At 37.6% G+C, this 14,925-nt stretch overlaps 1 protein-coding gene across 1 annotated transcript in view; it reads left to right on the top strand.

Moving 5' to 3' along the window:
• Nucleotides 1-14,925, top strand: part of ITGB8 (integrin subunit beta 8) — a 92,410-nt gene that overhangs the window by 23,646 nt on the left and 53,839 nt on the right. Inside the window, exon 2 of the mRNA XM_060020404.2 lies at nucleotides 13,604-13,689. Within this exon, the coding sequence (XP_059876387.1) occupies nucleotides 13,604-13,689 (86 nt within the window). The remainder of the gene's footprint in view (nucleotides 1-13,603; nucleotides 13,690-14,925) is intronic.

Here is a 14,925-nt window from a genome sequence, read left to right as displayed (position 1 = left end):
TTAGTGCTAATATTAATACTAATTACTAAGATACTTAATCTTACACTTGGTATTAGTACACACTCCTTTCAATTTTTCATGCTGCTGAAGCCTTGCAAGGAATTCCAAGTAGAATATAAAAAATAATTTTTTAACCTGAAAAAAATTTTTATCATCTCACAGCTGAGCTCAATCTGTTTGAAGGAGCATTACAATAATTTACCCCTCGATCTGAATAGGTTATATAAATCAGGTAAATATAGTATAGGGATAAATGACTTTAGTTAACCACAAATTGATCTGTAAGTCAAAAGATTTATATAATGTGTCATTGGCATACTTTTTAAAAACCACATAAAGTAATTTAATATTTTTATATATATTCTCAAGAAAGGAATATATTTCCCCACTGTGCTCTGGCCTTTATCTAACGAATAATATTCTATCAAAGTTAATTTACAATGCTAATCTTAAATAAACTTTATTGATAAATATTATATCAATAAATCAACCTTACTGATAAAATTTACATCATTTAAAGCGTCAAATGAACAGTTTTTGACAGATGTATAGACCTGCGAAACTAACACTACAAACAACATACAGAACACTTTCATCCCAGCAAAAGTTTGTTTGTACTTCTTTGCTGACAAGGTTAAAACATAAAACAATGAATGATTCCGCATTACAGACAACTGATGAGTAACTGATATATATAACATATAGGGTTGTGGATGACCTTTAAAAACACATCTTTCATATTATAAATTACATCTTAAAATGTCCGCATAAACTAACAGGACTGTACATGCTATAAAGCAAAAGTTTTCCACCAATCGTCATTTTAACTCATACTCTACTTTTTAAAGTGTTTTCACAACACAGTAGATGAATACAGCATATAAAGAGCAGGAGCATTTTCCCTACCTCATCAGCAAGGAAGCAAAACCTCAGCAAAGTTAAATTATGAAGCCAAGGTCTGAGAATAGGCAGTTAGGACAAGAACAAGTTGCTTGCTTCCCTGTTCCAGATTTGGCTTCCAGGGCAGAACTGGAAATTCACAAATGGAAACTGCAACTGCAAACACCATTTCAAGTGCTTCTGCCTAATTAGCATGCAGCCCAGAACTGTCCCCTGGCAAGATATTGGGGAAACACAGTAGTAAAAGGAGAAGCTCTCTCCCTTGCTGAAAAAGTGCCAACCAATCTGATTCAGGCACTTGGTAAGACATTCAAGCTGGGGCTTTGGTGTTAAAACTCAAAGTTTCCTTGTGCTTAGAAATAAAGTGAATTTTGAAAAGGGCACTGAAGTACTTAGGGAAGTCTTTGGCACTGAGGACAGAAAATAATCCTACTGGGGAGAATCTAACATCCTCATCTCTAGAGTGGGACTGATGATAGGAAAGTAATGACATACTACTAGTATGAAAGAATTGTCTTCAGCTACATGGAAATTATTATTGAGTCATCACTTAAGAATTAATAATAGTACTAATTAACAAGGGTTTTAGGTTTTAAATCATACTTCGGTATAATTGTCTTTCTTTATGTTTTTCTCTGTTCTATACAGGACAATGTTTAAGAGAAGAGGCTTTGTAGTCAGAATTGGGTTCACACTTGGTCTCTGTGCTTACTAGCTCTCTGACTTTGAGATGAGACTTTGCCTGAGTTTTAGTTAGTTCCTCATCTTTAAAATGGGCTTAGTAGTGCTTTCCTCATAGGACTTTTATAAATTTTCAGTGAGGTAATACATATAAAGTGCTTGGGACAGGGCCCAAATGAGAGTAATCACTTAATAAATATTTGGGGTTTTTTCCCTAATTTTATCCTATCATATATATAGGTTTGATTTTCAAGTGGCAGAGTCAACTATAGATACCTTTTTGGTCTTTGAAGTGTAATTACAGGAAAACCAAATGCTAAATTAACTAAAATTCACTTTGAGTTTTAATTTATTTTTTTACTTAGAATAAAATTCTTTACAATATAGGGTGTTTCCCTGCTGCTCTAATCAAGTGCACACCTGCAACGTGACTTCAAGATTAAAAGATACAATGAAAAAAATGTATTCCTACTATCCTGGGGCATTTGGGTTTTGACATGAATAGCACTATGATTTTTTTTTTAGGGGGGAGAAAGGAAATTCATACATGCCAAGAGTTGGAGAGGAAAATAGGAAGAGCCCCTAGAACTCTAGTGTGTTAGATTAAAAAACATTATTTAGAGGAACAGAGTGGGAAACCGGTGAATATTTTGGCTTTTATAAAAAGGGAGTGTGCCTCATAAACAGGACAGTTGGAATGTATGGAAAAGTTCCAGTTAAAACAAGACACAAAGCACATGACTAATATTGCTTTTCCAAGTTAGACAAATGCAGCTTTAACCAGAATTTGCCTCAGAGGGGCCTCTGGAGCCCTCCTTGAATCTTGAGATTTTGATCCTTTTTCAAGTTCCAAGTCTGAAGTAGGAAAGCAATATTGAGAGATGCTGTGTTTTTGCCCCTCACCTTTCTTCCTGAGTTTCCCTCGCTTTGTCACAAATTCCCACCAGGTGAGTGAATGTCAGAAGACAAACTGATATGCACAGGCAAAGGAGTAAATGCAAAACTTGATTCGAGCCTCTTCTTGTTGAACTATCTTGTTGAATACCTGCTTGGCCCACCAAAAGAAAATTCACTGTTACGAAATAATATGAACTGCAAAGTCATTTTCAAATGCAAATGACAAGTACTCTTTATACTCTTTTGTCTCCTTCCCATTTCAAAGAAGATATAACCTAAAAAACAATCAAACAAATTTCAGCCAGATTTCTGCATTTTACCTATCTTTCAAACCTGACGGTTTGTCCTTAATGTGAAGAGATCCCCTCATCAATAATAACTCATGGGAGCTTCCCTGGTGGCGCAGTGGTTAAGAATCCACCTGCTAATGCAGGGGACACAGGTTCGAGCCCTGGTCTGGGAAGATCCCACATGCCGCGGAGCAACTAAGCGCGTGCGCCACAACTACTGAGCCTGCGCTCTAGAGCCCGGGAGCCACAACTACTGAGCCCACGTGCCACAACTGCTGAGCCCGAGTGCCACAACTACTGAAGTCTGAGCGCCTAGAGCCCCTTCTCTGCAACAAGAGAAGCCACCGCAGTGAGAAGCCTGTGCGCCACGAGGAAGCCCACTCGCCACAACTGGAGAGAGCCTGCGTGCAGTAAAGAAGACCCAATGCAGCCAAAAATAAATAAAATAAATTTTTTTAAAAAAGAAATAATAGCTGAGAACTTCTCAACCTGAAGAGAGAACTGGATATGCAAATACATGAAGCTTATAGATCACACTATAAAAAATAATAATAATAATAACTCATGGTATTTTATTTCTCCTTGTACATTTTCTATCACCTGAGCACGGATTGCCTTGTGTATTGTTTTTATTTCTTGTTCTACACACCAAACTACTGTGCATTTAGGGTAACCTGAGGCCTCAGCTTGCCTGAGGAGTTTCAGTTTACACTTGTTTCACCAGTGTAATTAATAGTTCCCCCTTTCAAGTTAAAATTGTTCTGGTATAGAGCATAAATTACACAATCACTGAAGATGGCCTGCAATCAGAACTTTTTCAAAGCAAAGTTGGTTAAAATGTGTGTAAATGAGTCACAATAAAAGTTTCTGATATGACCCCTCCAGACTAGCCTTCTTGATGTGGCCCATTTCAACACAAATGAGTGTCATCAGTGGCTTCACAATGGTTCTTCTTGTAAATTCCATCATGAACTAGAGTTTTGATTTATGCCATCCCAGCGTACTTTAAATACTGACTCATGTTGGGATTGCCCCAAACAGGGCAGGGCAGACTAATGGAATGTGAAGCATTGCCCTGACATTTCTTAACCTGCCCAGTGTTGAAAGTGGCTTTATTTTCCCCGTTTGTGCTCCAAAAATCTTTATGCTAGCATAAAACCCTATTGTACTCACATGATTTTCTGCTATATAACAAGGGAGGTTGAAATTTGTCCCTGAAACGAGGATTACATGTAATAAAAGTCTAATACACCTGGTTAATAAGAAGAAAAGATACTAATGCTATTTCCTAACATTGGCATTATAAGGAAGTTCCTCTCAGTAAGAAGGTACTCAACCTCATAGGGGCATAAAACATTTGCTGAAATGGAATCTGATTTAGATCTCAACAATAAGAAAAAAAAAAGTGAATTTGGTAGTTTTGCATCTGATAAATATAAAATGAAATAGCATTCAAAAGTGCTATTTCAATTCAGTATCATTCTATCACATATTCAGAGTTCTTTAGAAAGAAACTAGCCTTGCTTTAAAATAAATCAGCGGCACTGTACAATATCAGAAGACCAAATGTAAGGAAAAGAAACTTGTCACTAGAGAGTGGCATGGACATATATACACTACCAAACGTAAAATAGATAGCTAGTGGGAAGCAGCCGCATAGCACAGGGAGATCAGCTCGGTGCTTTGTGACCACCTAGAGGGGTGGGATAGGGAGGGTGGGAGGGAGGGAGACGCAAGAGGGAAGAGATATGGGAACATATGTATATGTATAACTGATTCACTTTGTTATAAAGCAGAAACTAACACACCAAGCAATTATACTCCAATAAAGATGTAAAAAAAAAAAAAAAAAAGAAATTTGTCACTATAGGTATATTTGGTTTTTTTCACATTTGGAAACATCAAGATGAGGTCATCCAGATATGAAACATTAAGTAAACATAGTTAGGGCTTCCCTGGTGGCACAGTGGTTGAGAGTCCGCCTGCCGACGCAGAGAGCGCGGGTTCGTGCCCCGGTCCGGGAGGATCCCACATGCCGCGGAGCGGCTGGGCCCGTGGGCCATGGCCGCTGAGCCTGCGCGTCCGGAGCCTGTGCTCCGCAACGGGAGAGGCCTGTTACAACAGTGAGAGGCCCGCGTACCGTAAAAAAAAAAAAAAAAAAAACATAGTTATATTGCCTTCTGCAATAAATAGGTTTCGGTAAGAAAGATTATTTTAAAATGCATATTCAGGAGCTAGAAAGACCTGAGAAATTAAATTGACAAATCAAACTCAACTTAGAATATCAATTAATCATCCCACATTAATTGAGTGTGTACCAGGTGCTAGGCTCAGACACTGAGAAAAGAAAGAAAATACATGTAAGCACTTGTTTTCTAGGAACTGACAGTCTAGTAGTCTTACTTTTCCAAAGAATAGCAAAACATGAAAAAACACAGTCTCTTTAGGGTGGATGATCTGTTTCATATAAAGTAATGTTATACTTAACATTTCTAAAAAAGCAGTTATATTAATTCTGCTCAAGTCTTTCTCTTATTAATTTTTTTTTCATTTTTTCATTGAGATATAGTTGACATACAATATTGTAAGTTACTGGTGTACAACAGAGTGATTTACAATTTTTAAAGGTTATATTCCTTTTATAGTTATTGTAAAATACTGGTATATTCCCTGTGTTGTACAATATATCTTTCTAGCTTTTTTTTTAATACATAATAGTTTGTAACTCTTAATCCTCTACCTATATCTTGCCCCTCTCCCCTTCTCTCTCCCCACTGGTAACTAATAGTTTGTTCTCTATATCTCTGAGTCTGTTTCCTTTCTGTTATATTCACTAGTTTGTTTTATTTTATATATTCCACATATAAGTAACATCATACAGTATTTGTCTTTCTCTGACTTATTTCACTTAGTATAATACCCTCCAAGTCCATCCATGTTGTTGCAAATGGCAAAATTTCATTCTTTTTCATGGATGAGTAATATTCCAGTGTGTGTGTGTGTGTGTGTGTGTGTGTGTGTGTGTGTGTATACCACATCTTCTATATCCATTCATCTATTGACGGACACTTATGTTCCTTCCATATCTTGGCAACTGTAAATAATGCTGCTATGAACATCTCATTAATTTATATTTTGAATCTCAGATGAAAAACTGTCTGAGGCATTGTGTTCATCTGCTAGTAAGAGGGCCTTTAAAAATAGTGGCTTAAGTAAGATTGGGGTGAATTTTCCTGTTAATGTCAGAAACAGTTCTGAGAGACAACCCAGAAAGGGGGCAGGAACTCCACAGTGATGAGCGGCCTGGGCTTCTTTACTTTTGCCATCTTTACTATTGGCTTCTATGAAAAAGGTTACCTCAAGTATGAAGATTGCTGCTGCTGTTTGAGACATCACATCCATGTTCCAGGCAGGAAGAAGCAGGACAAGCATAAGACAAAAGGGGCCTTCCAGCTGAATCAGCCCTCTTTTTGAAGAACTTTGACAGAAGCCCCATTCAGCAATTTCTGCCTCCTCATCCTAGTCATCACAACTAGTCATATGACCATGTAAGTGAGGCTGGAAAGTGTGATGTTCCAGTTCTTCTCAATGCCATCTTCAGCAAAACTAAGATACTCTTAGTAAAGAACAGGCAGGCAAATAGCAATCTCTGCCTGCTACTCTAATTATTTATCACTCTCTGGGGTACATCATTTTAGTAGATGTTGCTGGCACCCCATCTGGAATCTTTTTATAGGTTGGCACACCATTCCCAGCTACTGTGAATTCTGGCTGTTAATGGCTCACAAATGCCACCTTCTCAGAATTGGCTTCCACCAAAGCAAACTACGTGGCTCAAAGATATCTGGGACTTTAACCCACCCTGACCCCACCCTATGCCCTCCAGGCTGCCTGCAGCCAATGACTGACTGGTATGAGGGTATAAATGTTAGACCACCCTTGCCTCAAGGTGGGATAACTCCATGGTGTCAATTGGGTATGACTTCTGGGTTGGATCAGACTGAGATCAGACTTGGACTGCACCAACATCTTTGCTGAGCACCTTGTCCTGACCTTCTCATCTCACTTCCCTTCTCAAAAATCACTTGCCAAGAATCTCTCTCAGGTTCTTCCTCTGAGGATCTAAGACAATTATTTTTTCTTAGAATCCCCTCACCCTTTTTCCTGAGCCACTATATAAGAATTGAACATTATCATACCACCACCTTTTCTCCAAATACATCTTTAGACTATCAAACCTAATCACTGGAAATACTAACAGGGAGACAAGAAAGAAAGAAAGCCAAGGTGTTTTTCACTAAACATAAATGTAGGTGTATGTTTCTTCAAGTGCAAGTAGAGGCAAAATTATTTAGACAAAATGGTTTTCCCATAAAGGTACTCATTTTCATTTATATGGGCTGAATGCTTATTTGCTACAAGTTCAAAAGAAATTAAGCAGTATGTTAGAGGTAGAGGAGAAAAATTTGCCAATCTAGGCTAGATGCTGCTGCTGGAGAATAGTATTTTCTGAATTATAGTTTAGTAACAAACTACAAATATTAAAGTGAATTTTTTCAACTAATTCTATATGAGCACACTTGAAATATGCATTTGTTGCATAAAAATTATTTTAGTAGTTGAAGTTTTGCCACATAAGTATTATTATAATTATTTTAATTATATCTGCTTCTTTGTCTATTTCAAAAGTAAAATTATGTTTCATGTATTCTGAATACTAATTAAAAGAGGAAATGAAGAACACATAAATGAACAATTCAATTTTGTATTATTTATGTGAACTCCAAGGAAAAAACTAGAAGAAAAAAGAGAAATACCAATAGTTGTATTATTTCTTTGCTCTCCCTGTTTTGAGATACTGCCTCAGGCACTAACTTCCTTGTAATACATTTCTTTTTTTTTAATATAATATTAGTTACTATTATTAGTTCTTGTTACCTAGATAAAATTTTTTAAACATTTTTATTGGAGTATAATTGCTTTACAATGGTGTGTTAGTTTCTGCTCTATAACAAAGTGAATCAGTTATACATATACATATGTTCCTATATCTCTTCCCTCTTGCATCTCCCTCCCTCTCACTCTCCCTATCCCACCCCTCTAGGTGGTCACAAAGCACCGAGTTGATCTCCCTGTGCTATGCGGCTGCTTCCCACTAGCTATCTATTTGACGTTTGGTAGTGTATATATGTCCATGCCACTCTCTCACTTTGTCACAGCTTACTCTTCCCCCTCCCCATATCCTCAAGTCCATTCTCTAGTAGGTCTGTGTCTTTACTCCCGTCTTACCCCTAGGTTCTTCATGACCTTTTTTTTTTTCTTACATTCCATATATATGTGTTAGCATACGGTATTTGTTTTTCTCTTTCTGACTTACTTCACTCTGTATGACAGACTCTAGGTCCATCTACCTCACTACAAATATCTCAATTTCATTTCTTTTTATGGCTGAGTAATATTCCATTGTATATATGGGCCACATCTTTATCCATTCATCTGATGATGGACACTTAGGTTGTTTCCATGTCCTGGCTATTGTAAATAGGGCAGCAATGAACATTTTGGTACATGACTCTTTTTGAATTATGGTTTTCTCAGGGTATATGCCCAGTAGTGGGATTGCTGGGTCATATGGTAGTTCTATTTGTAGTTTTTTAAGGAACCTCCATACTGTTCTCCATAGTGGCTGTATCAATTCACATTCCCACCAACAGTGCAAGAGTGTGTTCCCTTTTCTCCACACCCTCTCCAGCATTTATTGTTTCTAGATTTTTTGATGATGGCCATTCTGACCGGTGTGAGATGATATCGCATTGTAGTTTTGATTTGCATTTCTCTAATGATTAATGATGTTGAGCATTCTTTCATGTGTTTGTTGGCAGTCTGTATATCTTCTTTGGAGAAATGTCTACTTAGGTCTTCTGCCCATTTTTGGATTGGGTTGTTTGTTTTTTTGTTATTGAGCTGCATGAGCCGCTTGTAAATCTTGGAGATTAATCCTTTGTCAGTTGCTTCATTTGCAAATATTTTCTCCCATTCTGAGTGTTGTCTTTTGGTCTTGTTTATGGTTTCCTTTGCTGTGCAAAAGCTTTTAAGTTTCATTAGGTCCCATTTGTTTATTTTTGTTTTTATTTCCATTTATCTAGGAGGTGGGTCAAAAAGGATCTTGCTGTGATTTAGAGTCTTCTGTCTATGTTTTCCTCTAAGAGTTTGATAGTGTCTGGCCTTACATTTAGGTCTTTAATCCATTTTGAGTTTATTTTTATGTATGGTGTTAGGGAGTGTTCTAATTTCATACTTTTACATGTACCTGTCCAGTTTTCCCAGCACCACTTATTGAAGAGACTGTCTTTTCTCCACTGTATATTCTTGCCTCCTTTATCAAAGATAAGGTGACCATATGTGCGTGGGTTTATCTCTGGGCAGGTGGACTTTGGGAACAAGATATATTATTTTTTCCCCTTTCCCTCTTTTTGTGAGTGTGTATGTGTATGCTTCTGTGTGAGATTTTGTCTGTATAGCTTTGCTTTCACCATTTGTCCTAGGGTTCTGTCTGTCCGGTTTTTTGTTACTTTAAAAAAATTTTTTTCTTAATTATTTTTTATTTTAATAACTTTATTTTATTTTATCCTCTTTCTCTCTATTTTTTCTCCCTTTTATTCTGAGCCATGTGGATGAAAGGCTCTTGGTGCTCCAGCCAGGCATGAGGGCTGTGCCTCTGAGGTGGGAGAGCCAAGTTCAGGACACTGGTCCACAAGAGACCTCCCAGCTCCACATAATATCAAACGGCAAACACCTCCCAGACATCTCCATCTCAACACCAAGACCCAGCTTCACTCAACGACCAGCAAGCTACAGTGCTGGAAACCCTATGCCAAACAACTAGCAAGACAGGAACACAACCCCACCCATTAGCAGAGAGGCTGCCTAAAATCATAATAAGGCCACAGACACCCCAAAACACACCACCGGATGTGATCCTGCCCACCAGAGAGACAAGATCCAGCCTCATCCACCAGAACACAGGCACTAGTCCCCTCTACCAGGAAGCCTACACAACCCACTGAACCAACCTTGTAATACATTTCTAAGCTCTTCCACGTTTCCCTACTCAGATCCATCTTTTCCAAAGAGCTTCCCATGCTTCCACCTTTTCTCCCTTGCCCCTTTACTTAATCACTATTGAAATTTAACTGTGACTTTGGTTCTGTTTCCTGTGCCTGATTTTCAAAGAAGGAGACCTAAACCACCTCCTCCCTCCCTATATTTTTGTAGGGGCCTTTACGAAACAGTTCCTCAGTCAAAACTTGGAATAAGTAGATAATTACAAGTGATTAAAACACGAATCTATTTCTTTAACTTTTATATCAAATGGTAACACATTAAATGTCGTGTATGCAAGAACTTTCAGTAATCAGGTAATGTATTTTGAAGATATCTGTAACATTTACATGACTATGATATACACCTAGAACAAGGAAACCCTGAAGTTATACTCCAAACTTTATTCTACATATACTCAGTTTGCCTGGTTTTGACTGTTATCAAAGTAGAATACATATCCATTATAACAGTGTTTATTTTGTTTTTTTTTTAAAGGAAGCAATTTTACATAATTATACAAGTTTAATTTAATTAGTATAGTAAATGCAATTAGGAAGAGGATGCTGTCTGGAAAAAATGCATTTCTGTGTTTTTTACAAATCATTCTGTCTAGGAGTAACAGGAGGATCTAGAATGATTGATTCTAAATACCACGGACGATAATCTTTATCAGTTTTCGGTTCATTCTTCCAGATAACTATGGACATCCTTTAAATTTTGTTGAAATTTTGTGGTGTAGACTTTAGACCATAAAAACATTAGAAATGTTTCCTAGAACTTTCACTTGATCTGATCACGTGACTTATGGAAAGCTCCCAAGCTAAACGTTGAAATTTCTACGGTCTTTAGGTTATTTTTTTCCTGGTCCATTTTCTTCTTCCTTTCACTTCTGTAGATTAAACACCCTCAAAATAATATTAATAAACATATCATCTAAACAGGATCATTTTTCTTGTAGTTAAATAGACTGAGAAATGTCAGCCTTGGAACCAGGGAAGTATTAACAGAACCAAAGTCTCTGTGTCCCTTGGTCATCATCCTTAGGTGTCTGAAGTTTGAGAACAGAGGTTGGCACTAGAACTTTTAAAAGAAAACAGAAAGCAAAATTCAGAGAGAACAGGGCTTCCCTGGTGGCGCAGTGGTTAAGAATCCGCCTTCCAATGCAGGGGACACGGGTTCGAGCCCTGGTCAGGAAAGTTCCCACATGCCGCGGAGCAACTAATCCCATGCACCACAACTACTGAGCCTGCGCTCTAGAGCCCACGTGACACAACTACTGAGCCCGCGTGCCACAACTACTGAAGCCCATGTGCTTAGAGCCCGTGCTCCACAACAAGAGAAACAGCTGCAATGAGAAGCCCGTGCACTGCAACGAAGAGTAGCCCCCGCTCAACGCAACTAAAGAAAGCGCACACGCAGCAACGAAGACCCAACATAGCTGAAAATCAATTAATTAATTAATTTAAAAAAAAGATTCAGAGAGAACAGATTTTTGCTTATAAATTCATTATTTACTACATGTGCTATAGACGTAGGAGCCTGACTTGAACTTGAACCAGGTTAACTTAAGACAGAGTCGGACAACCATTTGAAACAAAGACCAAAGTCATAGAATATGCAGCTTCCCTTCTAGGAGACTGCTGTCTTTTGCCACAGCAAAAGTCCTACCTATTCAGTGAAAGGCTTGCTCAACTCTGATCTGAAATAGACTTAATTCCATTTTCCAGCTGGGTCAAGCTTAAGAGTTGGTAAAGGTCAAGTTAGGTCTGCAAATGTGCTTGACTTCTAGACCTAAACTGATTTGCTTTCTGAGAACGAAACTAAAAAGGTCACTCCTCTTCTGAATACTTTAGGAATAAGCAGGTTTTACAGTTTTGGAGGATAAGCCAGATGGAAGATTTTTAGGTTATGGAGTCTTCATAGTTGGTGACCACACTGTAGTAAAGAGAGCCCAAACCTTAGTTTTTTTAGTCCTTGGAATTCTAGGCCAGTGAAGAAAATTCTAGCCCAGTGCAGTGCATCTAGATCAGGGAAGATGTTTTGGATGGTGTATTTTAAAAGCTGATGTAAAGCCAAGGACAAAGGATGAAGGGGACAGAAGAGATGGATAATAGAACAATGAGATGTTAAGGAAGAATGCTTTTAGCTTAACTCATTGGTACCTGGGGAAATACAGGGAAGAGTGCTCACTACCACCCCAGTTATTTCAGTTTTCAAAATACATTTTGGTCTAGAATTGCACATACTTCCCAATATCCCAATGCACCTCTCTGCTATGTTTACTTCTCTGTATTCCTCTCTCTCTTTTCACTGCCAACACCCATCCCATGCCACCTCCAGGTCAGAACCGTTTTAAGCCTGTCTTCAAGAATGTTGGGGCAAGTTGAGAGAGAAGGAAAAGAGAAACCAATTAGATGGGGATAGCTAGAGATTTTGTAGACTCTATCCCCTTTCAAACTCTGATGTACATGTGTGATTGGGCACACACACAGTCTTCTTTCATGCCTATTACATTTTTTAAAAAGAGATGAACACAAATGAGAAGAAACAAAATGAGAGGGCAAAGAGACGTACTGGGTATCACTGCCTCTGGGGAGCCATCTGTAAACATGCCCTCTTCTCTGACCCCTGCCCTTCCCTCTAAGTAGAGTGAGAAGATCCTCACCATATTCCCATAGTGCATTGGTGATATTTTGTTATGCTTATCACCCTGTATTTTATTGTTTTCTTATACAGTTTTCACCTCACCTGGACTGTGAACTACTTAAAGCCAGGATGTCTATGTTATTTACTGTGTGCGTGTGAGATGGGTAGAATGCTGTGATTTCCCATGTCCTTGGGACATTTCATTGTAAAGGATGGAGTATGGGAAGCATGTGATTGTTCCACTAAAACCTCATGATAAAATAATTTATGACTCTCTCTTTATTATATTTTTTGTGTTTAAGTCTGTAATATGAGCCTCTTTTTAATGATCTAAGTAGTAGCTAGAAGGATAAAGGTAAATAGTATCCAGGCACAACTATGTTATTAACACATAACAGACAAGTGTGGGTAGCTATGGAAAAGTGAATTGGTCATAATCTTAAAGTGGTCCAGTCAGAGAAACTAAATTAGGTTAACTAAAACAACCCATTCATTTTAACCACTTTACTTCTAAAATACTGAATCATTGCCATTTTGTCTGGTTCTGATATCCTTCATGCCAAAATAATCAATATTAATGCAGTCAGAATTACCAAGCGAACTACTGTGTATGTCCATCAAGAATGTTTCTCAGAAACTTCATTCACTGTGACTCAATATGGATTTACATGTTGAGATTGAGGTCTGTATATGATTATTTTTACAGAAAAATTCTAGATCCAAAAACACCTCATTGGTTCAGATAATATGAACTACAGTGAAACTTTAGCACACTAAAATATTTGGAGGATCCTCTGCCATTGCAACAGAGTTTCAAACGAAACCCCAAAACCTAAAGTCATATTTTTATCACCTTCTTTTCCCTAATTTTATAAAACCAGATGATAGCTATCCAGAAAATACGGTACATATTAATTGCAGTGATCAGGTTAACAATTCCCAAAGAAATTATATATTTTTGATGTCGTATACTTAAAACTATGGGTCAGCTTATGTCAGTTTTCAAAATACATTTTGGTCTAGAATTGCACATACTTCCCAATACCAGAGTAAACCGTAATGCCTCATTTTATCCTCCATTACAGAAGACAATAGATGTGCATCTTCGAATGCAGTGTCCTGCACCAAGTGCCTTGCGCTGGGTCCGGAATGTGGATGGTGTGCTCAAGAGGTGTGCCTTTTTCTTTCTTTCCTTTTTTGCTCTTTTCTCTTCTCCTTAAAGTTGACCTTCTTTCTAGCATGATTTCACTGACCTAATATTCTGTGCCTTGAAGATGCATCAGGAAAAAGAAAGATACTGCTGAGCATCAGGAAAATTTTCTTTGGTTTCATGCTTGGAAACAGCATATCTGGCTGAATATAAGTATAACCTTTTTATTAGGAAAATTATGGTAATTTTGAAATGAAGTGCAAACCATTTTATGTTTTCCATCTGTTCTATAGAGAGAATTGGCAAACACGGATAGTAACTTTTGATAGGTCAGTAGGCTTTGTGCGAAATTCTTGCTGCAGCTTGGGGCATTAGGTTATATATCCAAGTTGGATCGTTGTCTTGTGCTTGCTTATTAAAGAAAAGCAAGCTAATTTATTGTTCCATCTCATTTGTTTTTATTTGAAATACTTGGAGATAAGTGATTTGCTCCATTTCATAACACTGTACATCAGTTCACTGGCTACTTATGCAAAATGGGATGCTTTTCTTTGACATGCGACCCTATTCATGCAATATTGTGTACATTAAATTCTGTTACATGGAGAATAACCAGAAAATGTTTATTCTTCAAAATTTATGTTTTTATAGTCAAATAAAGAGAAACATGTCCTAATAACAAACTTTATAGTAAAACAATTATAATGTGTTCCTTCCTTCTTGGCTCTAAACTTGTATTGAGTTTTTTCTTTTGTTGGTAATCTTCAATCAAAACTACCTTATATAATAAGTTTCAATGAGGAAGCCAACTGCTAATTTGGTTTTTTTTTTATGAGATTACCTAGGTAACTTTACAATTATTTATGTAGTTCCTGAGAATTGAAACAAACAGACTTTTAATGGCCTTTTGCTTGACATGAAGAGAAATCTCTAGCTTTTGCAGCCTCTGATTTAGATGAAAAAACTGTATCTACCATTAGCTTTCCAATCTCTCCTGTTATTACTTGTCCTTTTATACATCCCCCAAGAGGAAACAGAAATATGAAAAGTAGCAAAGGATGATGGACATTACTTTCTTCTATGCAACAAGTCAGGAAAAAGGCAGGGGAGGGGATCATGAAACAGTAGCCATGTCTTCCGGAAGTAAGCAGCCCTCCTACTGACAGCCCAAAGGCTTCCTGGACGTACTCTGGGCTTTATCGGTCAGAAAATCAGATGTCACTCAAAACTAGGCAGTGCTTTGCCAGAACCCATGGA

The sequence above is a fragment of the Delphinus delphis genome, chromosome 9, assembly GCF_949987515.2.
Source record: "Delphinus delphis chromosome 9, mDelDel1.2, whole genome shotgun sequence".
Taxonomy (NCBI): Eukaryota; Metazoa; Chordata; class Mammalia; order Artiodactyla; family Delphinidae; genus Delphinus; species Delphinus delphis.
The sequence above is the reverse complement of the archived record's forward strand: the minus strand, read 5'-3'. Positions and strand labels throughout refer to the sequence as shown.